The sequence below is a fragment of the Penicillium canescens genome (genome assembly GCF_028828765.1).
Source record: "Penicillium canescens strain IBT 15451 chromosome Unknown utg000008l_segment0_segment0, whole genome shotgun sequence".
NCBI lineage: Eukaryota > Fungi > Ascomycota > Eurotiomycetes > Eurotiales > Aspergillaceae > Penicillium > Penicillium canescens.
This window is the reverse complement of record NW_026703970.1, coordinates 926578-951039: the sequence shown is the minus strand read 5'-3', so window position 1 is coordinate 951039 and position 24462 is coordinate 926578. Positions and strand designations below refer to the sequence as shown.

At 48.2% G+C, this 24462-nt stretch overlaps 7 protein-coding genes across 7 annotated transcripts; 3 read left to right on the top strand and 4 right to left on the bottom strand.

Annotated features, from left to right (window-relative positions):
* Positions 1 to 4589: 4589 nt before the first annotated feature.
* N7446_011215 (class I SAM-dependent methyltransferase) lies at positions 4590 to 5632 on the top strand (the record flags this gene model as incomplete). The annotated part of the gene is made up of 4 exons (XM_058519957.1): positions 4590 to 4645; positions 4715 to 4825; positions 4885 to 5135; positions 5202 to 5632. 4 exons carry the CDS (start codon positions 4590 to 4592, stop codon positions 5630 to 5632), a joined length of 849 nt encoding a protein of 282 aa, XP_058367481.1.
* A 1094-nt stretch (positions 5633 to 6726) lies between these two features.
* On the bottom strand, positions 6727 to 8351 carry lys9 (saccharopine dehydrogenase (NADP+, L-glutamate-forming); the record flags this gene model as incomplete). Its single annotated transcript, XM_058519956.1, has 5 exons — positions 6727 to 7681; positions 7734 to 7738; positions 7792 to 8078; positions 8144 to 8197; positions 8300 to 8351. The coding sequence occupies 5 exons, from the start codon at positions 8349 to 8351 to the stop codon at positions 6727 to 6729; spliced, it is 1353 nt and encodes a 450-aa protein (XP_058367480.1).
* A 6409-nt stretch (positions 8352 to 14760) lies between these two features.
* Positions 14761 to 16100, bottom strand: N7446_011213 (undecaprenyl diphosphate synthase family protein; the record flags this gene model as incomplete). The annotated part of the gene is made up of 2 exons (XM_058519955.1): positions 15844 to 16100; positions 14761 to 15756 (listed from the first exon to the last, which is right to left on the bottom strand). The coding sequence occupies exons 1-2, from the start codon at positions 16066 to 16068 to the stop codon at positions 14761 to 14763; spliced, it is 1221 nt and encodes a 406-aa protein (XP_058367479.1). The 5' UTR covers positions 16069 to 16100.
* Positions 16101 to 16617: 517 nt separating this feature from the next.
* On the bottom strand, positions 16618 to 18988 carry N7446_011212 (putative glycerol-3-phosphate acyltransferase Sct1; the record flags this gene model as incomplete). The annotated part of the gene is made up of 4 exons (XM_058519954.1): positions 16618 to 17796; positions 17846 to 18114; positions 18165 to 18759; positions 18815 to 18988. 4 exons carry the CDS (start codon positions 18986 to 18988, stop codon positions 16618 to 16620), a joined length of 2217 nt encoding a protein of 738 aa, XP_058367478.1.
* A 322-nt stretch (positions 18989 to 19310) lies between these two features.
* N7446_011211 (GRAM domain-containing protein) lies at positions 19311 to 20769 on the top strand. Its single transcript, XM_058519953.1, has 2 exons — positions 19311 to 20010; positions 20061 to 20769. The coding sequence occupies exons 1-2, from the start codon at positions 19765 to 19767 to the stop codon at positions 20571 to 20573; spliced, it is 759 nt and encodes a 252-aa protein (XP_058367477.1). The 5' UTR covers positions 19311 to 19764; the 3' UTR covers positions 20574 to 20769.
* A 255-nt stretch (positions 20770 to 21024) lies between these two features.
* Positions 21025 to 21810, top strand: N7446_011210 (cytochrome b-c1 complex subunit 6 family protein; the record flags this gene model as incomplete). Its single annotated transcript, XM_058519952.1, has 3 exons — positions 21025 to 21313; positions 21522 to 21644; positions 21746 to 21810. 3 exons carry the CDS (start codon positions 21025 to 21027, stop codon positions 21808 to 21810), a joined length of 477 nt encoding a protein of 158 aa, XP_058367476.1.
* A 704-nt stretch (positions 21811 to 22514) lies between these two features.
* Positions 22515 to 24154, bottom strand: N7446_011209 (putative cell surface receptor/MFS transporter (FLVCR); the record flags this gene model as incomplete). The annotated part of the gene is made up of 4 exons (XM_058519951.1): positions 22515 to 23381; positions 23456 to 23804; positions 23867 to 23979; positions 24041 to 24154. 4 exons carry the CDS (start codon positions 24152 to 24154, stop codon positions 22515 to 22517), a joined length of 1443 nt encoding a protein of 480 aa, XP_058367475.1.
* Positions 24155 to 24462: the final 308 nt, after the last annotated feature.

Sequence of the window (24462 nt, the reverse complement as noted above, 5' to 3'; positions counted from 1 at the left end):
CACCGAGCCGCCCACCCCCAAAACACATAGTAAATGTGATAAATTACAACTTGATATTTCAACAATAGTAGTCTATACAGAGTCTACCTAGTAACTTTATACCTTTTTGGTGATATCTGGCCTCTCTATAGAGTTTAGAAAATATTAATGAGTTGATGGTTGTAATCTATATATTTCTAGCTTTGAGCATCGTAATTTTCAATACCACGATAATGCAACTCTTCGATTTTCTTGCTATCGACATATAGTGTTTAACATCCTTATCGATAGCTATCGAATGACCATGAAATCAAAAAATAACGTGGTTGTTGCGATATGAGGTTCTAAAATATCGCATTTACTATGTGTTTTGGGGGTGGGCGGCTCGGTGGTGTGGGCGGTTCGGTAGTGAAATCAGGATGGGCCGCTAAGTTACACCTAAATGATTACATAAGATACTTTTCCCCACTCGGCCAAAAGATTATAGGGACAATCGGAACCTCCGATTGTCACTGTAGCGGTATATATACTAGGCCTAGACTCTGCTCGGGACCACAATGCCCTATATTAACTAGGTATTGCAACCTGGTTCTTCACTATAGAGAATGGAGTGCTAGGTGACAACCTCTCGTGTAAGCACCGCACTAACCTTCTCCACTAAATATTTACGGTATAACACTACACTGGGTCACCACCCTGGTTTAAGTAAAACCATCGATTTCTTGGTATCTGCGAACAGCTATACACAATTGAGGTATGGTCTCCCAATATAGTTTAGTCTATATGCACTGCTCCTGGTTTTCTTTCCTAGCGCCTAACGGGTAGGGTTTATCTTACTGGTGTTTTCCCGCTCTAATCTCTTAAAACTCTTTATTGTATATCTCGTTAGTTTCTTCTGTTGTTGGCCTTTAAAAATTTCCTGACTTACTCCTATTCTTTCTATTTTACAGCTAACAATGTTAGCTGCCATAGCTATATAAGTCGACGTAGGAGGCATCTCCTTGGCTAGTCTTAGGGCATTCTCTACTATCTTAACGGCACTCTCTGCTGATGACGTCTAACCTATTGCAATGCTTTAGCTGCAAAATCTTAGCGCTGCTTTTCCTATAAGCGGGCTATTGGGTGTCAAAGTTCCGGAATACCTTTAGCGCTTTTAGAGTACACGGCTCGAACGTCTTAGGATAATCGTGGGCTGGCGGAAAGGCGACTCCGCATCACTTATGGCGCAAACAATAGGTAGCTAGGCAATTGCCTTACTATCAGCCTATCTATGCAATATATATAGGAACTCCGTTAGAAATATTCTCTATTCACTTTCTAAAGGCTTGCTGCCACGATCCGCTTGCGTAAGCAGTCCCTTGCTCTTAGAGCGAGCTATATAGGTTATTGCCGACAAACTTGCGGTAATTGGATTCGGGACCATTATCGCGAACTAAGTTTGTCGCATCTATGAAGCATATCGCTAGCTACAATAAGATATACCAATCAACATTTTGGAAGAGCTTAATGAAGATTGGATGGCAGAAATTCTTGTGAGTATATCCCGTGCCCTACGAGAAGACAACCGTATAGTTCGAATCCGCGGATGTTGTGGTATAGGGTATATCTTGACCCTTGTGGTCACCTTATTCGTAAGTGACTGTATAATAACAATTAAAGGTCTTGTTATCCACTAAGGTGGCCACTCACCTTTAATTATCGTGGAGATCGTGGCATCGCTTTAAGACCAGCCCCTATAGGTCCACGATATACACAAAGCGGATTCTTTTGTTGAGTTGATTAACTCCTCCCGGCCCTCGGATGCCAAGAGGAGTTGGCAAAGCTTAGCCGAAACTCTGCCGATAGGTGCGGATTTTGCATAGCAAGGATTGATTGCTACACTGCTGCGTACTAACTTTCAGAAATGGGATTTGGTTTGCCCTTTAGAAATTATCAAAGCGGTGGGCGTGTGTGCTCTCTCCGCTGCCGACCTCACTAAGATTTACATTAACGACTCTCTGCACTTTCTAGCTATATATCTCTTAGGTGAGCAATACCGTACAATTATGTATAAGCGCTATGAGGCTGTTATAGGGGTCTAACTACCATAGACCTAGCCTCTATATCTAGAGGCATTCAATTAACTTGACAAAGCGATAAGAGAACTTATACCTACGAGACCCGAAGATTCCTTACGTTTCACTAGGTAGGGAGAGGATTAGGAAAGAGAAATTAAGAATGTAGAAGGTTTCTCCTGCTAGATTCTCGATACTATATGGTTAGTATTTACCACCTTTTTCGTGAATGCCCATGATAAAGCCACGTGGAGATATGTTAATTTTGGCGATAACGGAGTGAGCACTCGCCCCGACTATCCTATCTTCTAGGGAGATCTAAAATCACCTCGTTTTGAAATTGATCCCTATAGGGCTTAGAAACAAATATGCCCGCAATAGGGAAGCGAATTAGTGACAGTATCGGATAGGAAAAATACAATGGTTCCCTCGCCGTTTTTAAAACTGGGCTATAAGAGTCTATGTCATTTTCGTGGCATAGAGCTCCTAGATAGGCCGCTTATATATAATAACCGGTACTATAAAAAGCTTGCCGCAGATTCGCCGCCAAAACTATAGACACGGTATTATTCCTCGTAGCCGTCAAAACTTGCTTCTTCAATAATCCCGAATGCAGAAGGGGTTTATTCTGATCTTTCACTAGCAATATCAGAGAAATCAGATGGGCTGACGCTCTAAGCTATGGTTACTTTACCGGGCTACTAGTTTGGCGTATGTTTTGCGACGTGCCTGCATACTCTATTTAAGCTTCTCCGAACCACTTCATATGAACATTCTCGAAATACTCCCTTAAAGGAGAGCTATGCTCGATCAGCGTTGAAAACCTCCGTTCGAGCTCTAGATCTTACTGAATTCGACAATTCTACAATTTCTATTGTCTAGACTGCTAGGAATTCTGTTGCCTAGTTTCTATCTTTGTCCCTATCTCCAGCTATTCTCTGCCACTATTGCTGCCTAAATTGTGCCTATCAATAGGCATTGTCTCAGAAAGTGAGGAAGATCATTGTAGCGTGAGTTTAAAATAAATAAATACAAAATAGGAAAAGAATAGAAACAGGGGAAGAGAAAAGAAGAGAAAAGAACAGGAAAAAATTAAATAATTTGCCCATATGCTGCAAGACATAATGCTGATACTAGCCTTTAGTTTGCCGTGAGTAGAGAGATATTAAACGCCCATTGCCTTTTTACCTAAGTATTGATAAATAAACTCCAAAGAACTTTGAAGAATCGATAAGGGAAAGAGCTTCAAAAGCAACTCGAACTGCACTAGCCAACAACGTGTGATATGCGTGGTAACCGCCAGATTATTGAACGCAATATTCGATGCTTTGACTTCAAATCTCAACTAATTTAACAGACCTCTATTTCTCTATTCAATGAGTGCAATCGCAGTACAAACAAGAACTAAAAATATAAGTATGATGCTGTAGAATATGTGAAATGTTTCTCTAAAATATCAAATGGTAGATAAAGAACTCCGAAAAATCATTAAAAAGCACAAGAAGCGTATAAATGTAGCTTATAAAGGCTAAAATTCCACTCAAAAAGCTGCCCTTCTATAGCCTAAAGCGGGTATTAAGATGAAGAATCAGGTCCGCCCGGATTGCCCTGAAGATGGCTGAATAGGGCGGCGAGCCGCCCAACCCCGAACCGTGGGCGCTAGGTGACCACGGTCATACAAATGCTGTTGTATGTTTTTGTTTTTTTCTGTCTCTACCTATAGATAGAGACAGAGATGTTTTTTATACCCGTAGCAGGCATGTATGTAGGGACGAGGCTTTGCCTTTTCCTGCCAGGCACACATAGTATCTTTTGTTGTATAAAGACCGTACATGGACCCATTCACTGCTATGGTAATCCTTGTACATAGCAAGGACTTGTGGTATACCATTTGGTGGTATAGTGGAAAAGCTCAATCGACATTAACATAAATCAAGTAGGTGGTCATTATAGATATGGTAGGCGCATTAAGTGGCCAGTTGGCTCACAAAAATTGTCCATCCCGAATCCTGCAGAGGTAGATGTAAAAATGATGCAGTGAGAACAGGGGTAGAGCCCGTCCAGGTTACCATACGTTACGAAAAAGCGGGGTCCGCTGATCTGTCTTCTGCAGCATATAGATTTGCCTGCATGTTTGTGCTGGCATAAAGTATACTTGTTTTTTTATAGCATTTTTCAGCTAAGCCAGACCGCGTCCAGCTCCACTACACTCCACTGCTTATTTTAACCGTTTTTCCCTTTTTACCGTCTTAGTATCCTCGACATCATTTGGCGTGCTTTGACCTTTGTTCATTCTTTTGGTCAAAATCAAGGCTTGTCACTGGTTCCTAATGGAAGATCAGAGAGAACTAGATGAACTGCGTCAAAGGCAGTCAGGCTCTAATTGTGCCCGTGCCAAGGACGCGGAAGCAAAATAAATTGTCCTCCTTTCCCGTCAACTATGCAATAAATTCGAACATTGAAATTCTACACATTCCCTCTAGGAGACACCATACCTCCTTCGCCATCTTTATTATTGACCCTGTCATTCAACAAGACAAGCCAGCACAAATCATAATGGCCGTTACTCAGGACAAATATGTCTTTGGTAGAGACAAAAAGGAATCAGAGCGGTAGGCAGGAAATCATAACTCGAACCCAGTGGCAAGATGTCTAACCAAAGTCGTCATTCAACCCTGTAGGCTCGATGCACAGCACAACTTGCTATCGAAGGTGACCGAGAACACCCTGATCCACCCATCAATTCCTAAAGAAAGCGTGCTTTCTGTTGCAGATGTCGGGACTGGAACTGGGTGAGTCTGCTGTCGACTTCATACAAACCTAGAAGACTAATCCATGCACACTTGACAAGCATCTGGCTAAAGGATGTTTCAAAAATTTTGGAGAAAACAAACCCCAACTGTTACTACCATGGATTTGACATCTCTGCGGATCAATTTCCGCAAAATACAGGGAACCTCGAATTTTCTGTCCAGGATATAACATTGCCGTTTCCCCAAGGACATTGGAGCCGGTATGACGTGGTCCATGTGAGACTACTTGTTGCTGCAATCGCAGAGTCCGACTATAAAACTGCAATCTCGAATCTTTCTGCCATCTTGAGTATGTACCTCCCAATACGCCCTTCTTCCTCGGGCCAACACTAACCAGTTTTATTTACTCATGAAGAGCCCGGTGGGTTTCTTCAATGGGAAGAAATCGACGAGGAAACATACATATCAGCCGACAACCCGGTAATCTGGGAGATTCGACGGTGCTTCGACTTTTCATTGAGAGCCGAGGGTAAATGTTTTGCTGCATCGGCCAAGGTCTACGAGGAGTGTGCAGCAGCCGGTTTCCTGGATGTTGTGCGGCTTCATTATCTCTCAAGCTGGGATAGTGACCTCCGCCTTGACACAGAAAGCAGACTCGCAGCAATCATTGAAACGTTGTATGCAAATCTTTTGTTGCGGTCTGGGCAGGTTGCTGACAGAGAGACGGCGTCGAAACGGGCTGGGGAGTTGATCGAGCAGCATCGGAGTCTTTGTGCGGATGGAAACTCCCCGCCTTTGAAACTGATGAGAGTTGTTGCCCAGAAGCCACATGATCCACGCCAATAATAGTAGTATTCGTATTCAATCATCAGTGATCATTTCTATAACTGCTATCGAGATAGAAAATGATAACCAGTGCTTCTTAAAGGAACCAGTATAAACGGCATGCTTAATGCAATGCAGTTTGGTTTATTGAGCTAAGGTAAAGGTAGACAGTGATGGCCAAAGGTATTGCGCGATAAATCTCTTCCTACGTAGCTATGATCGAGCTAAATTGCCGTGTTTATATATGGGATTCTTTGAACGATTGATGACATACGACGTACTAGTGCGGACTACCGAGGCATAACTTGGACAACGCGGAAATTTCACGCTGATTCGAAACTGCATTCTCCATAGATCGTCACGTATAGTCGATATCCACAACTATCTAGGATGCTACTAATCTATAGTAAGCCTAACAGGCTTGAATCATACTCGATTATAGTAAAATAGGTAAATTCTTCTATAGTTTATATGCCACGGGTCCTTCTACACCCCACCTTTATATAGTCTAGATGATAAACCCGAGACGCTCGAAAATGGGTAAAAAAGAGGCGAAAAAGGAGAGACTAAAGTAGTGCTTATACTTGCCTCGAGGCTTTCTATAGAGACTGTCCACTATATACACATTTATGATCCCTATTATAGTCGATATTCTCGAATCATCCGAAGCTGGCGTACTCTCAAGTGAAAATGTGACGCTAGTATACTTGGCTGCACTGAGTTCGCTCTTGTTCTTCCAGAAGAGAATAGTGGTGTTAAAGTGTTGACACAGCAAGGAATTTGGTGCATACTGCGCTTCACCTCGCAATCAAAAAGCGTATCAATATATTTTGGATGTATATGGGAGCTGGGCATTCAAAAACCAGACCTCGGGCATCTATCATATATTTCACAAGGTTCTCAAGTATATGCTCAGTGCATGTCTCCCTTTACTCAGTGGATATGTGCTGCCCAGGTGCGACATGCTAGTCTCCCGGCTAGTAGCTACAACATGCTTTAATCCTACGGAGATCAACTGGTTTAGAAGTGCAAGGAAATTGCATTGTCATTCATCGTCTATGTCATTCCTAAACAATTTTTACTAGCCAGGTATCTTCCAAAATCCGACTACACTCTTACAGAGTGCGCTCAATGAGCTCAATACCGTAGTCCTCCTTCAGGGTCTTGATGAGAGGAGCACAGATCTCCATGTTCATAGGAGCAAGGACACCAGTCTGGCTGATGGTGCCATCAAGAACCTGCTTAACAGCGACACCGCAGGGAACACCGACAAGCTTGGCCATGGCGGAGTAACCAGCGGGGTTACCGTACTCGCAGAGAGTAGAGGTACGGGTCTCCTTGGAGCCGTCCTTGTTCTCAATCTCGAACTTGTGCTGGAGCATGACAAGATCCCGCTCGCCAGGACCGTACTGCATCTTCTTCTCGAGGGTAGCGCAGAGAGTGTCGAGGGCATTGCCGCGGGGAATGATCTGCTCGTCGGAGAAGAGACCGATCCAGCGGAGACCGGAGAGGAGGCGGTCACGCTCGTCATTGTTGGGGAAGCTGGTCTTGGAGGAGACGGCGGCCTGGAGGTCGTGCTCGGAGGAAGAGGTGGCGCCGAGGACCTGCTTGGTAGCCTCCTTCCAGGAGGTGGCAGTCTCGAAGACGCTGTTGGGGGCGTCGCTGAGGAAGCCGGTGTCGACGAGAACCTTGATCATTTCGGGGAAGCCCTGGTAACGGAGGGTACCGCGAATGACGGTCTGGGCCTCGGGGATCTCGTAGCGCTCACGGAAGGGAGTGGAGTCACGGTTGGGGTATCCGACGAAGGCGAAGCCGGGGTAGATGAAGAAGGGCTTGGCGGCGGCCATCAGGTCGGGGCCGTCAATGCTTACAACCTTACCACCCTGGTAGATCTTGGCGGCGTTGCGGAGAGCGAGGAGGACACCACGGCTGGACCAGGAGAACTTGTAACCCAGAGGGTTGTTGGAGCACTCGGGGGCGGGGAGACCACCACAGAAGGAGACAAAGCCGGTGACCTTGCCGCCAGCGGCGTGGACCTCGTGGATAGCCTTAACAGCGTACAAGTGATCACTAGGAAATGTTAGCATCTATCAAAATCATATTCATATGATTGTGTTCTTACAGGCCCTGGAATTCGTTAGCAATATCTCAAATATATCGGGGTACGGATATGTGCTTACAGGGTCAAGACCAATCTCGTTCATGACAGTGATTCCGGCCTTCTTGCACTCCTCGTCGAGCTCCATCATGGCGGGGGAGACGTAGGATGTGGTAACGACGTTGGTCTTGGTGCGGATGGCGGACTTGATGACCAGGGCGTGGAAGGTGTAGGGGATCAGGGAGATGGCGACATCGGCCTGCTCGAGGGCCTTGTCAAGGGCAGCATCATCGCTGACATCGAGAGCAATGGCCTTGGCGTTCTTGAAGCCAGAGGCGAGCTCCTTAGCGCTCTCGAGGGTACGGCAAGCTATTTACGGCGTGGTCAGTGATTGTTCTTCCATTGATGCCACAGCTGTTCTCTGAATTACTTACCAACAGTAACCTCGACATCAGCCTTGCTGAGAACTTCAACAGTAGGCTTAGTAACTATGCAAAGTCAACGGTTAGCGACCTCTTCTCGATAGATGGCCGATGCGGGGCACTGCGGCCATTGCGCATTGGACGTAGAAGTAGGAATGAGAGGCGTACCGAAGCCCGAACCCAGAAGAAGGGCCTTGGAACCGGCGATTTGCTTGACCATTTTGACTCAATTGATTATAATAGAGGTGATTGGAGAATTCACATCATGAGCCACCCCTCCTTCTCTTCCCCGATGTGCGGGTGACTCATCTGTCACGTGCCCCGATATCGGGTGAGTGGCCGTGCGCTGGTGGGTCTGCATCTATACATTCGAACTTCATAGAACTACTCAATCTGTGAGTTCGGAAGATAGCACTCAGATGACTATTACTTGAAGCCTCTTTATTGTCAATTAGCAGTTACTATCTTGCCCATCAGATTCAGTCAGCAACCTAGAACCCGGGCAATGAAGACTATCAATTCTTACAAGCAACTGCATTGTAGCAAGAAAGGTAGCGGAGAAGGGAGATGCTAGATTCGTCTGAATAACTAGAGCTCACTAACGGTGCATGGGTACGAGACCCGTTATAGGCGCTTCTCCCAAAGAAAGGAGTTCAGTGAATAAAATGAGAGGTACAAAATACAAAGATAATCGTAGGTGAGCACAAATTAAAACGACTTGGTTGCAACGAAACAGAGGCAACCCTCCTTGACAAGTCGTAAGTATGCAATGATTAAACAATTTTGTTGTAGTGATCATGCTTGGAAAGAACAGCATCTGACTTGGCAAGCTAGCAATGTAGGCAAAATAGATTTGGCAAAGCCGGGGCTCAGAAAAGACCGCTGGGCGCACTGTTATAATTGCTAGGAAAGCTAATTGGTAACCGCATCCCTAACTTGCAGAATCGTCGTTGGTAGTAATAGGGTCAATGTCGTCCGAAGTGTCTTGAATATCTTGAGCGACATGGGAATGGGTGATCAAATGCTATCTTATTATATTAGAGGAGCTATATAAAACCTCTCAGTCCAACTCTGTAATCTGTCCTGCGCATGCATGCCAACTCTAATCTCTCTAGAAAGTGGTCAAAGATGCGAGGTGACAAAGCGAAGCCGATATAGCTCCTACAATTGAATCATCACGGCGTGAAATTGAAAAGGATGGAGAACGCTGCACCATGCACCGGTAGTCGTTCTTGTGTGCGACCTGAGTCTGTGGAGCTGCATATCTCGCGTTTGAACTCAGCGATGCGAATCGCTATTTGAGTCTGCAGTGGGATTCTCTGTTCATCAGATAGTACACGACCCCAGACTTGTTTACTCCTTTGACGCACATGCGCCTGTTGGATTTGCTGTATTCTCAAATCTTGCATTCTTGTGGGACCATCTCACAGTACGCGAAATCATGTATAGCGGCTGGTTCCAGCACAGGCTAAGTAGGTATTGATTGATCTCCTTTGGGTAGCACGGCAATCTCCACGGTCGTCCGTCACAGTGCTGCTTTTTGTTTTGAAGCTAAGTGGCGGCCTGCAGTGTTCCACCCTCCTGCACGTGTAGACTCCCATCTATAACGGTGACACACCGGGAACGGCGCGATAGAGTGGACCAGATCGACTTTCAAGGCTTTCCAGAATGCTTGGACGAATTTTGGGTCCCGATCGGAGATTAAAACCAGTGGCAGGCCCTAGTTAGCGGTCCACAGGTAAATGATTGCTTTTTCTTCCCACTGTTCGCCTGTCTAATCCACACGGCCTGGGAGATTCGCAAAAATCAGGTGAATTTGTCGGTCAAGTTCAGCATTGCGTTGTGGCCTTTAACGGTAGTAGGCAAGCCAACGACAAACTCGAGGGTGGTCATACGGAATTGTGTCGGTAGTGTCAGTATTGGTTGTAGCGAACCGTATAGCTTGTGCCTTAGGACTGCGTTGTCCCGACATGTTGGGCAGTGCTGGATATACTTCTTCAGCAGTTTTGCTTCCCTGTAGAAGGTAGGACACTGGAGAGCTTGTTGGTCATTAACAAGCTGGAAACTCCACTAGACATAAATTTGGGGAGCAAAGGGTCTCCCCGGCTGGCGTTGCGGAAGAATATTTTGTCGTCAAGACGATAAGGGAGCTTCGTTTTCATCGGGTCATTTGACTTCTCCTTCTCCATATCTTGGGCCATTGATGTTCTCAGGCACAAAGAAGACATCTCAGCCAATTAAGGCAAGCAAGGCATAACCTTCGCTGTGCACGAACCGGGCAAATGGCCGGTCTCTTGCTGGAAAAGGCCGCTAGGAAACGCCCTCACTCGGAGTGCCTATATGCCGTACGAGAGCTTGACAATTTTCGGTATTCAAACCACAGTAAGGTAGAGTGAAGCTCGCTTGCGGCATCTGTGTAAGAAAATTCTTGATCCTGGTTGACTCGTTATCCACCGACTTTCCACTCGCGATTAGGAGGAAGATTCCCTTGTCGACGAAGAAGAATGGGATATGTTGTAAGTGGTGCTGGGCCATTGGGCCGTTGGCTTCGCTGGTGCCTCCATGTTTTGTAAAGTCCCAAGGGTAACAAGTCCACACTAATGAACGGAGGCCATATCATGCTTGTAGCAACGCGCAGAATGGTAAAAGTGAACCACTTAGCCCTCACAGGATAGACGACATTCAACCCATTAACGAAAGTCACAAGATCCGAGAATTCGAGGTGTATCATGTGTGACAGAAATTGGAAAGCCAGGGAGAAAAGCAGGTTCGCATTGATATTGAATATATAGAGTGGCTCGTAAGGCAGGACAGACCTCAAGTCATAGGGCAGCACTCGCTTGAAACGGCTCAGGAGGAGCCCGTCCCAACCCGTTTTTGCAAGGTGCTTTGTTGCAGACGAATTGCGCAGGAGTACTCCTGATCAATTCCACATTCAGGGATGCGATTCTGCTCTCGGTTCACGCCGTCTCAGATGAGGTCTTCCGTTCAAGAGTCCCGGTGAATATCAAACCAAATTTGGAATTCTAAGAGCAGTATTCCTAAGCAACCCAAAGTCCTGCAAGTTGGATCGTCACGGTGATTATGTGAGCCCAAGGGCATATTTTTCTTAGAAGGACGCTTTGCTTTGCTCGACGTAATTCTGAAGTAACAGAGTCTGGAGCCAGGTCAATATCTGTTCAAAGCTGCTTTCCTTTTAAGGAGCCACCGAAAGTGTCTCTAGGGGTGGATCATCGTTCTGGAAGACTGATCGTTCTTCGATGCGTTTCGTTTCTGATCCCATTCCGTTCGGATGACCCATGGCCAGACAGTTACAGTCGCGGCACGTTTGGACGCCCGTTTTCAAAAGAGTCTGGTTTCTCCTCTTCGTCAATTTGGACCAGCCAGGAACAGTGAATATGGTATCTCCGCCATTGTCCATAGATCATGGCTCAGATCTTTCGCGTTCTTAGCCGTCGACTGGATCCCGTAAATAAGATTGAATGGCCGCGAGGGAATATCCATGTCTTGGATTCGGTGAGAAACATGATTGTTCCTCTTATGAACGCGGTCAACGAGCACCGCGTAGTCCTTCATCCCGAGATTGTGATCCATTTCGACGATGGGGTGCCATTTTGAACGACTTAGAAGTCAAAGGATATAAACATCAAGCCATGGTCAGGGCTAGAAGAAGCTGACAGAATTAGACATTAAGCAAAGATTCACCAGAAGGGGATAATAGTCAGCTTGCCTTGGCTCAGGGGCTTCAGCGATACGACTCTCGAGTCGCACAGCAAGACAGAAACTCCCATGACGATGACCTTCTGTCCTTTTTGGTCAAATCCCTTCTTCGAGGACGTGTCCAGAGTGAAGCAGTTTCACTGTCTTCGATGGTTTGCTCAGGTTCGCCCAGAGACCACTTTCCATGTTTTCCTCGGTGTGGCAAGAACTGCATGACACTTGGGTAAGCATTCTTGCATGATTGTCATCACCGAAGCAAGATTGTCATTGCGACGAAAAATATTCAAGCCACACTCCACCACGCGTGCTAACCACTTTCATCGTTATGGGTGCTTGGTTGCCAGACGCAATGCCTGTGGACTATTCACACTTGTCGAGAGTGATAATGTTCACACGGCTTGGTTCCCAGACAAAGCCAAGTCTGTAAGCGATTGCCAGGTCAAATATGACAATCGGGGGTAACAGTTAGCTCTCTGCCTTTGTCATTTATCGGTTCCTCCACATTGGCTTTGATGTACTCGATATATTACTCACCGACGGCATGCGGCGGCTAGGGAGCAATTGGCTTTTGCACATTTTGTCTATCCTAATATCTTAGTTAGTATCCAAGTCTTGTTTATTCCGTAAAACCGAGGAAATCACTCACCCTCTCCAATGATGTCTGTTGTTCCATTCCTCCATGTGGGACTGAAGGCAAAGCCTCAAACACAGCTCCAGTGGACTTAGTGGAACGAGTTTCTCTCTCCCGGGTATAGGATCTGGCATATCAAGAGCGAAGCGAACTCCTTTGTTCGTTCTGATTTGTAGCGCAGGCAAATTGATCAGCCCTCGCCACGCAGCAAAAGGCATTGAGGTACGAGATAATAGACCAATCGCTGTGATCTTCGCGTCCTAGGTCGAATCTTTCATGGCGCCGCGCAGTCCTCAAGAAAGGGCCATCGCCGGAACTCATTGAAGATGATTTCCATTGGCCGTAGGAGAAAAGCATGAGAACTGAACCGTTACCATCCAAGGATACCGCCTAGTAACAAGAGACTTTGTGATAGTGGCCGAAAGGACACCGAGGAGTTACCTCAAACGAGGAGACAACCGAATCATGAGATAATCAAGATCGAGGATTCAATGTAGCTACGGCATCCACTTTCGGATAAGTACCTGCTGGGTGTCTGTTCTGTATGGGTCGAAATGATCAAGCAGGTGAGGCGAGACGATTCCACCGGGGCTTGCCTTAAAAATGTTAGTTGGACTGATATGAAAGTAAATACCATCAGAAATGACTTACAAGGAGAAAGCACAATTTGCCGACCCATTTCAACCCCTCTCTGTTGTCCTTCCTTCCCCCCCCCCCTCCTTAGGAGTATGTTAGAATAGAACGAAAGTAAACCTGACAAAGTACGGCTCACCGTCCCCGCTCCATGATCGTGTGCGACGACTGTGCAGATGTCAGGGCATACTGTCTGTTCACTGCCTAGCAGCGGCTTTTTTGAAGCTTTTTCCGATAGTGCGTAGCTCGGTAGCGTGTGCCACACTTAAAGTACCGAGAGACAGAATGTAGGATACACAAGGTTAAGTGGGCTGGTTTCAAAGTGGTTTGCGGACAGAAAGTACTTGATGTTATATGGCATGATATACCATTAACTCAGGCACCCCTGTCTCTGAGTTTGTGCTGTCTCGTACTGTAGGCCGCCTGTTCGTCTTCCCTAGAACAACATGTTACCAAAACTTGAGAATGCAATAAACTAAATCTCAAAACTCACACATATTGTCCCTGGCGTATCCTGTCAGGGGCTCTGACCAGTGTTGCGAAGTGATACGCCAGTCTGGTAAGAGACACTGTCGGGTATTCCCTGACTCCTAAAATCAGAGAACAGGTCAAGAAGCATGATATGGAGACTCATGCAGTATGAGTCTGAAACCGTGGCCGCTCAGACAATGAGATTTGCATTTCCTGCTTTTGTTCACGGCCCATATTCTTGCATATTCAACTTTTGTTTTGCGAACGGTCACAATGCTTGAGGATCTGACTTGAAACATTCACGATAAAGGAGAAGTGTAGCTATTTTCGGAAAAGTCAGGTCTGTATCGAAGTCAGCAAGACTGCAGAGGGAAGAGGGAGAATACGAGGAGAAAAAGTACTAACCTTCACTTCTTGCTTGTTGGGAGTGATTTTATAAGAAAGGAACTCGAACTCGAAAGGAATAAGCGTGGTGATGTGAAATGAGGCGGAGTATCAAAATAAGTGAAGTGACTTGTATAGGTTGACTGGTTCAAAGGTTGAGTTGTTGAAGTAAGAAATATAAATGTATAAGATCATTTATATAGAGGAACTGAAGGTAGGCGGAGTGAGGTGGAAGAAGAAGAGAAAGAAGAAGTGGTTGAATGAGAAATTCATGATCTTATATAGCCTTCAATTTTCTGGGGCATCTCTTCATTCATGCAGGTTTTGCCTTGGGAATCAACTTTGGCCAACATGCTTGCTTGGTTGATTGACTTGGCCGCCCACCTCTGTAGCTTTCCTGTATATATCCCTGGAAGTTAACTGATAGGTGGTAAGTTGTGGCTACCTAGCTACCTGAATGTAGGGGTAGGCCCTAGTAGAACCTGTAGGTTACTGCCATAATTCAAGTTTGGCAGAGGGTATGCCAATCCGTGAAAACTATAGATATCGAAATGTACTAGTAGTAAACGCTCTGATTGCTGTAGCTATATCATCGACTACGACAATTGATACTCTTAGCCGATGTATGGCCATCATATTCAGTGACTAAAAGTACAAGAAGGTATGTATGGGATGTCGATATCCGACAAAGGATATGCCGAAGAGAAATGCCGCAAAACGCCGCAGAATGCTGAACGGACAAGAAACAAAGAAACAAAGAAAAGGAAAACAGTCAACTCAGGGTATATATCTACATGCCTTTAACCTTGCCGCTCTGACGCAACAGCATCGTGTCAAGGTCTTCCTCGCTAGACTCCGGGCTATCCCCAGCAAAGTTACCCTCTGCATCAGGGTCTTGCCGAGACTTGGAGATCCGTCGTTGCCACCCAAGCATCACGGGGAGGAAGTGCCACAGGTCGAACTCAGGCCACATTACGTCAAGGAAGACAATTTCGGTATTTTCATGTGTTTGCCAGAGCATGAAGTCGCTTAGACGTTCCACGCCTGACGTGCGGATTAGGATGTCCAGGGGTGGGGTGCCCTTGGTCAACATGCGGTCGTTGAGGGTCTGACGAGAGATTGTTTCGGGGGAGATATAGACAGGGCTGTCTGATTCTGTCGCGGCGGTTTGTGGTGAGCCTTTGTGAGGCTCTTGTTGGCCTCCGTGGTGGAGGGTGGTGGAAGATGAGAAGGAAGAGCCGGACTCGTAGACACGGTTAGCGCGGTCGTCCCGATTGAGTGAATCGTCGTCCTGTGCCGACGACCCAGATGTGGATTCCGAGTCGCTGGTTGTATCATGTGTTTTCGAGCCGAGCGTCTGCGCGCGAATATTATGTGCAATATGGGTTTCCGAGAAGGGGGTGCGCGATGCGGCATTTGCGGAGCGGGTGTTTTGGATCGGCTTGCTATAATCTTCGACTGTGTCGCGGATGGCGGTGGTGATTTCGTCGCGGGAGGTATAAGGGAAGCAGATGTTCAGGACGCGGTCTCCGTTGCGGCTGGTCAGGTCGACGGCTCTGTTGACGGCAGCCAGGACATCGGGCTTGAGCAGATCGAGACGGCCCAGGACGCGGACCTTGGCGCCGTATCGATCCAGCAGATCGCCATGCTGAGCCATCTGCGACAGCTTGACCTTGGCCATTTCCATGAGCGCATCCACTTCGAATTTTGACCGTTTGAAGTTCTCGATACTAAAGGCGTAAATCGTGACTACCTTCACGCCACTCTTGTAGCAGACTTCGAGGATCTATAATAGACGGTCGTTAGTACTAGGTCGCGAGGCAGGGCTGCTGCCTCGAGAGTCTAGCTCTCAAGGTGGGAGGTCACAACTCACCCTCGCCAGAGCTTCAAATCCCAGGTTATGTCCCTCCACTGTTTCAATTCCATGCGAGCGGGCAAATCTTCTGTTCCCGTCCATAACGAAGGCCACATGCTGAGGAATAGGACCCTGCTGGAGCGCGCCGATCAGCAGCTCCTTCAGGTTCGTGATGGCGAACTCAACAGGCGGAGAGGCGAGGAACCAGTTTCGCAGTCGCGACATATGCATTGAACCCGCCATGATGTAATTCGAGATGAAGCCCGCAGACTTTAGTTCCGAGTCCCTGGAGAAGTCGGGGGAGGTGGATGGGGAGATCGAAGTGAGGCAGAAAGTGCACGGTTTAGTGGCTGGGCGGACTCGGAGGTCAAAGGCAACGTGTTCAATTATTTGAGTGAAACAGAACAGGCTGTGATGCAAGACTGGGGAGTTTTAAAGTGCATGTGAGGCGATGCTAGGCTACACAGTTTTTTCGATTTTCCTGTTCTGGGATTTTTGGCCCCTGCTCAACGCTGCTCTCGGACGTGGCAAGTTACGCGGAGATATCGGCCACAAATCTAGTTTACGATTTGTTGAGATCCCCGCCACCATAAATAGTGCAGGATACTTGTGCTTGGTTTCGCGTTGACTTGGCGCTTCTATGTTTCTCTACTTTGGATTGGATTGGATTGGATCAAAACATTCATTAACAGAGAGGATATCTTGCATGGATATAGAAACACAGCAAATGGACACAACTTGACAATAGACGCCGCTATGATATTCATGATGAGAAGCACTTATAATGGCAGTTCAAAGGTCTTTTCGGTACTCTTCGGCACTAGAGGGTGTGCCAGGACCCGAGCTAGCCATATCCCAGCTTCCGTCTTCACTTCGACGACGGCGACGCTCTCCGCGTTCCCTCATAGCATCCCGGATGCGCGAACTGACGTCCTCAAGCGGATCCTTTTGGGTGAGAGGGCTCAGCGGCTTCAGCCCGTGTCGAGACCCGGGTCGACCGCTGGCAGAGCTGCTGCGGCTATGATCACGGCTAGGAGGCCGTGTAGAGAAGAAGCCAATGTTGGCCAAGTTGTGGAACGACTCGTTGCGGGGCAAGGGCTCCGATGTAGGCATTCCCTCGCCCGCTTCTGAGACGCTGGTTCTTCTGATCTCCGGCAGTCCATGCTCCTTGGTTTCTGAGTCGGCATCCCGGAATGGCCCCGTGACAATCCGAGAGGCATCGAAGTCGGGGAACAACTCAGGACCCATGGTGTTGATCGCGTCGGTCACTTGTTGGGCGAGCGCAGCACGTCTTTCACGGAGTCTCACCAGGGTGTTGGCTGACGATGGGTTCAAGGACAGAACAAGCGGCCGGAGCGACTTGATGATGTCCATACCCACCTCACCAATGCGGAGAGCCGCAAAGGTGATTGTGGGGAAAAGAACCATGCCGATCATCACCACTGACCAGAGTGGCACCCAGTCTGGAACCAACCCTTGGACTCGGTTCCAGTAGGTCCAATAAGTGAAAGCCGCAGTGTAAAAGGCGTAGAGAGCGGGAGCAAATGCAAGGGCGATAAGAAGCTTCCATGTGGCCATGACATCCCGGCCTTGAAGTTTCACAGTAGAAGCAGCCAAGGCTTCCTTGGACTTCTTCGCAGAGAGATACTTGGTTGCGATGAAAACGGGGGTGAACAAGAGGAAACCAGGCAGTGTTCCAATTGTCAAAAGGGCTAGTTTGCCCAGGCGATAGAGCAATGTAGCCACCACCTGGAGGATAGAGAACTTGGCATAGGCAACTTGGTGATCCCGGATTCCGAGGATGCGAAGCTGTTTGTTGTAATTCACAATGGACTTACGCAGGTCAACGATTCGAGGATCATCCTTGAAGTGAGCGTATCCTTTCACAAGCCGACGGTTCAGTTCCACAACCATGGGAAGGGGAAGCTTTTTGCCCTTGGTGTTGTACAGACGACGGGCCGCTTGAATAACCTATGATTTGTGAGCTGAAGTGCCGTATTTGAAATCAGAGGAAGCTTACCATAAGAGTTTCATAATCGGGACTGGTGACAGTGACAGAGACGAGACTTCCGTAGATAATATCCAGCAAAGCACCGACGGACTCTCGTCGTTCGCCTTGCTTGAACTGCTCCACCAATTCCCGCGGGACATCGATAGGTGTACCGAATTCAATAACGGCTCGGGAACGGAACTTGTGAGCATGGAAATAGTTCATACCACAGGGAACAATTTTCAAGCCACAGTCCGGGTTCTCCGCCAGTGTACCAAGAGCCATCAAAGCCACACCAGCTATATAATGTCAGCGAGAAGTCACCTCAAGTATAACCAATAGAGCTTACCTTTCAAGGGAAGCAGTGTCGTGCGATCGTGGCTTCCACCTTCGGGGAAGATACCAACACAGCCTCCAGCACCAAGCCGCTTGAAGACTGCTTGATAGACCGCGGTTTGATCGACATGAGGGGCAACCTTGAACTTGGTGCCCTTGAAATCTGGGTTCTGCTCGGACACATCACCAGAGAATTTTCCATCACTGTCAATGTCCTTGCGTCCAGTAAGCTGGCCCAACGCGTCCCTGTGTTTGAAGGGTTTCTTGAGAACCAATTCCTCGGGTCCGCGGACCTCCGCAATAGCAGCACTGTGTGAGGTTCCGTTGATCGTAGGTAAAGCGATAGTTCCGTCCTTTTCGAAGCCCGGTCCTTCAAAGTTCGTTCCGACACCGCGTAGCAAAGTTGGCTCGTTGATGGGATCAGGTAGGTAGATGGTTCCAGTGCCCGGTTTCAGGTTGTCCATGGCACGTGCCACGGGGAGTGTTCCAATGCCTCGTGCGAGGAATCCGATAAATTTGCGCCGGAAGGATTTTTCGGCGATGAGCCACGAGATTCGACGGTGAGCTTCGCTGCGGATGACGCGCATCAAAACTAGAGAATCGACAAACTGTGCGAAAACACGCGTCAGTATCTTATTTGCGTCTCAGAAGCTGGCGACTTACCTGGTTGGCATGGGGCGCGGCCACCAGAATGATGGGACCGCGTCGAGGGATCTTCCATGATCCTCGGGGGTGCACTTCGCGGAAGAAGAGGTCAATCAGCACAGAGAAAGTCCACAGGACCAGATCGTACATCCACCCGATGAGGGGTGGAATGTAGGGTCCTTTGTCTCCCATGTTGTAAGGCCCGGTTCGGCGATAAGGATGATGTCTTATGATGTCGACATGAAGTTCCCTACAAATATGAGTAACCCCACCGGATGAGCTTGGAACAGCTCGGAAGAGCTGGGAACATACCTGGACTTCTTCTGTTTACTCCCAGCTACCGTATCAAATATTGTAGACAGTGAGCACGAGATCAAGGGTAGTGAGGAGAGGAAGTTTTTCGAAACCGGAAGTTGGCTTTTAGCGCGTGGCTCGGACGCTTCTAGAACAGGTTCTTTACGATCTTTCGCAATACTTCAAACCCTTGATTGATTCAAGTTGAAGCCGGACATATAGTGGCTTGAGACCAGAGCAGTGCGCAGGCTATTTATATCGAGTTGGAATGTGACCTGGGAGTTCTGGTCATTTACATGTAATGTACTTGTTAGCCCCAAACACAAAATACATCTATGAAGTCAACCCCGGATTTTAACCCCTCATCCCAACGTCTATGCAAGTTCTGTTGGGAAGATAAACCTGTCAAAGCGTATGCAGTAGCGGATCGGCCAAGCCGTGCATTCTGTATAGACTTAAGCTTAATGCAGTGGAGAAGAAGGCCTTTGATCTACAAAAAAGAAGTTCAGTTTCCCTGCAGGTTCGCCTCTCCCCGCCTGCCCCGCCCCAACTTCATCTCATTCCTGACTTTCTCTCTGGTTCTGCTTCTCTTTCAAGGTTTGCAGCTTTCCTTGATTTGGCCGAGTCACCTGCTCTAGCTCCGGAGGTTCCGTCTGATCTGATTCCGACCTGGCATGATAGTCCACAATGTCTCTCAAGTATGGACCCTTTTCAGACATGGAAGCATTAAAACTGATTGCTTCTCTAGTTGGGTAATGCTTCATGACCAGGAAGGCTTCGTCCGTCTCCCAAATGAACGCTTAATATACTCCTCGCCTCCCCGCACAAGCGTATCCTTGACCCCACCATCCGGGTACAAAGGCACAGAGAAGCTTTCAGTTCAAAGCAGCGCAGGCTGTATTCATCTCACCAACCAAAGAGTCAGTATCATCCATCTACCTATCGTGGACTTTTCTCAACTCCTGACCAGGTCGTCTATCTCCCCGCAAACAGAACAAATGACTTCCAGTCCTTCTCCTCACCCCTTCTAAGTGTCAAGGACTCTCATGTATCAGCGCCTTTCTTCGGTCCCAATGTGTGGACAGCGCTGGTACAGCCCGTATCAGGAGGGGGCATTTCACCATCTCTGCCAGCCGTGCAGCTGAAAGTGACATTCAAGGAAGGGGGGGCCTTTGATTTCCACACCAACTTTGAGCGCATCAAGGAACGACTGGAACAGGCCGTTGAAAATACCAGTGAAGGCACCCGCGGCCAGCAAAACGTGGATCTCTCGGCTGTCCATCTGGAAGAGTTGCCCGCATACGAAGCGCCGCCCAATGCTAGCCAGACCAGCGCTGCTCCCAGCGAACCACCCACAGAACCTCCAAGCAGTCGAGTATCTGATGCAGGCACCGAGCCCGTGGAGCCACCTCCATGCTATGAGGCGGTCCAATCGCAAAGTGTGGCAGATGAGCTAGAGGCGAGGTTACGGCGAGCCAGTTGATTATCTGATATGAAGCCGGAATTCATCTCACTTAATGATCCCATTAAATATTTCAACTTGCCAAAATTTCCCGTTATACACATGTACACTATGAATCAGTTAGCGACACGAAAGCGGTGCGACGCACTTAGAAGATGCACAGATCTGCTCCTCACCAGCGGCTTATAAAAAATAGTAAAGCAAGTATATATATTTCAGGATGTATACTGTGAAACGAAACACATTAAATGTAATTAAATCACCTCCAACAGTATCCAGTAGTCAAATAGTCAAGACAGACCATCGACCAATCACGTGCGGCATAATTGGCGTCTCTCAGCGGCCGGGGCTTTCCGATTTTCCAGTCCGAAGCAGCTTGGGCAAAACCAACAACCTCCCTCAATTCCGTACCCCCTTCAATCCCACCCCCAACACCCAGGACCCCCCGGTCACCTTCGTTTAATTCATCACAATGGGTCTCTCCGACTTTTTCTCTGAGGTCGTCTCCTCCCTGGGCTTCGCCGAGGCCCAGGCTGAGGCTCCCGCCCAGGAACCCGAAACCACCCAGGACGAGTCCTCCGACAAGACTGAGGCCTCCGAGAGCACCGAGTCCGAGTCCGCCGAGGAGACCCCCGCTGAGGAGTCTTCTGAGGAGGCCCCCGAGGAAGAGGAGCCTGAGGCTGAGGCCGAGGAGGAAGAGGAGGAAGAAGAGGAAGAGGAAGACGAAGAGCCTGAGGACGTCAAGCCCAAGCTCGAGGAGGGTGAGTGGCCCTATTGTCATTTTCTTGTGTTTTTTGATACATTGCCCATGTCTATTGCCCTGCGATCGCAGGTAATGGGCAATTGGTCGTACCCATTCGTCTTATGTGTCAGGATCAGCCCCTGCATCGTAAAGCGCCAATGGCACTGCAATCACGTCGAAACAATGCCTGCTTCGACCTCAGATCGGTAACTGACTCTTTTCTGCAGAGTGCGCCAACTCCGCCCAGTGCGCTCCCTACAAGCACCACTTCGACGAGTGCGTTGAACGCGTCACCCGCCAGGAAGAGGATGAGGACTACAAGGGTCCCAAGGAGGACTGTGTCGAGGAGTGTAAGTACTAACGACAATCAGAAATGATCAAATGATGGAACCGGACACCCCTTCGAATTGTCTGTCATCGAGTTCCGATTGTGCGACTAACACCATCCCAGTCTTCCACCTCACCCACTGTGCCACCGCTTGTGCTGCCCCCAAGCTCTGGAGGGAGCTCAAGTAAACGTCTCACCCAAGATGTTTACATCGGCGTCCCAATACTTTCCCGCATCGATACGAGAAATCCCTGGACCCCGCCGAACCGAAAATCCAATCCCGTTTTTCTGATGGCCGCCAAGGCATTTTTAGAGGAATAGCCTGGTGGCTTGCCTTGGATTGAGAACGCAGGATTGATCAAGAAACCCCTTCATCGATTCTTTCCTCGTGTATGTGTGCGCATATTATGTTGTGTTTTCAAGGCAGGGAGGAGGGCTCAGAGGAAACGAATAATAGATCACACCATTCTCCCTGCCTTGCATGTACAGATAGCTGGTCTTCCGCCTGTTCGAACTGTGCTTTTGTTTTTTATTCTCTGTTTAAAACGAATATCATCTGTCTTGATTGACACTCGTCTGGGTTTACTAGTCCAGTATCCTTCCAACGCATGGCTATAATTGCTTGCAGTGATGTTGCACCATCAATTGCTTGTTGGTTATCAGTATGTTGATTCGCTAATAACGAGAACTATACGCCCGCTTAAATAGCATCGTATAAACATCACAGGCCCAGATAGAGGGCCAGACCCCAATCCGGTAAGATCAAGGGGATATATACAGCGCTGACCAGGACCTACCTTGCAGAAAAAGAATCGTCCCAAAGACAAAAGTCGCAAGAAAAAGTAAATGAGAGACAAACATCTTGCAGTTCAAGCCCAGTAACACAAAACCATCAGCGCAAGAGAGTTGTGGTATCCTTCGCAGAAACACCAGAACCGCTCGAATCACCAGTACCCCCAGAATCAACTGAATCAACTTTATCAACCTTCTTCGAACCCTCATCCCCAACAGCATCCCGCAACTCAACCCCCGAATCAACAATCCACCTCCTCTTCTCAACAACCCTCCCAAACAACCCAATAGTCAAAGGAAAAGGCGCAGCAACAACCGCAACAACAGCCGCAAAAACCAACGCATTCCTCATATCCCCAGGCAGGCGCGCCCCAACCCCCATCTTCAACGCATCCTGAATAAGAATAAAACAAGCCCCAAGCAACTGCCCTCCAGTCCAGCAAATGGTACTCCCAATCTCCGGCGAAAGGGGATAAGTAATCTCCGCCAAAAACTCCAGCACAATCGGCAACAAGGTAAACGACGAGGCGCCCAGTAACGCCATGACAACATACGACGGCCCAATCCCTGCGCTACTCCCCGGCGCGAATATCAAGCCGATATAGGTGGCTGCAACTATCGGGACGAGCACGCGGATGCTGCCGAGGTAGTGTTTATAGCGGTCTGTTAGTGGGGAGAAAATTGCCGCTGTGATCAGGCCCACGACGATTAGAATTGCGCCGGCGACTCCGGCTTCTGTTTCGCTGAAGCCGTGTGGACCGAGGATTTGGTTTAGGAGGCTGCTAATGCTGTTGAAGAAGCCTACGTATATGGAGAATGGGAGGAGGATTTGCCAGAATTCCCAGGTGCGGATTAGTTGTTTTGTTGCCGTTAGGAGGGGTATTTGCGGGGTGTTGGAACTGGAGGCGCTTGCTGGGGTTGGGGGTTTGGCGGGGAGGAAGAAGGAAGGGATTGCTGCGATGCTGGACTAGGTGGAGGGTTAGTTATTGGGTTGCGGTGGATTGATATTGGTAGGGTTGGTGGGTGGTGGGTGACACTTACAATGATGGAGATGTACAACACCATATCAGGTATATCGGAAGGTTTGGTCGCCCATATCGAATCGACGAGCTGCCCTATAGCTGCGCCGAGGGGATTCGCCAGACTGGCAACAGCTGTTGCGCTTGTTCGGCCGCGATCTGAGAACCAGAGCTCGCTATATCGTGTCGGCGCGCAGAGACAGAAGGGCTGCGCAAAGCCGATGAGGATCTGGCCGAACATTGCTAGTCCGAAGATACCACCGTTTGCTTTTGTGCCGGCATATCTGAGCCAGTTGCCGACTAGCAGCAGGGCTGCTGTCGTTACGATGGCTGGTTTTGGGCCGCCTTTGTTTAAGATCCAGATGACGAGGCTGTATTGCGGTCAGATAAGATCGGGACTATTGAAGCGTGGTATCCACTCTCTTATACTTACGGGCTGACGACGCAGAATGCGAAGAGGAAGGCGGTGCTCATCCAGTTGATGGCACTCTCAGATACATCGAAATATTCGGCCGCTGTGGTTGAGATGGAGGAGAAGGTTAACCACTGTGAGGAGGGTTAGCAACGGCGATCTATGCGCAATGCGGTATAATGGGCATGGACATACATCCCAACTAACGACGATGTTTAGCAAGACTAACTGGGCCAAGCCCCAGAACCGTCGCTTATACACTTTGTACACTGGCGCAACGGCCTCGACATCTGTCGTGGGAGTCGACATGTCTGGGAGGAGTTGAAACGGAAGCCATGCAAGGCACACGAGGCACACGAGATGATAAATGGAACAAAGAGAAAAGCCAAATGTTACATCTTCTTGGCTCTCTTAGCGGGGCTTCTTTCAACTCCGATAGCTGCCCAGGTGCTCCGAGGTAACCTAAATTGGGTACTTCGCGATACATTAATCGTCATACTATGACGTTGCATTCCGTGGGTACCGATAGGTACACAGGGCTGCCATGTGCGGAGAGGTGCGCTTTGGCAGCAAATTAATCTAAATCTGACAGGAAGATATCAGAAATGCCGAAATAA

Bases quoted from the DNA above. Each gene is read 5' to 3' on its own strand.
- N7446_011211 (XM_058519953.1), top strand. From the start codon at position 19,765: ATGATAGTCCACAATGTCTCTCAAGTATGGACCCTTTTCAGACATGGA. The intron at 20,011-20,060 runs GTCAGTATCATC...ACTCCTGACCAG, and splicing joins TTCATCTCACCAACCAAAGA to GTCGTCTATCTCCCCGCAAA.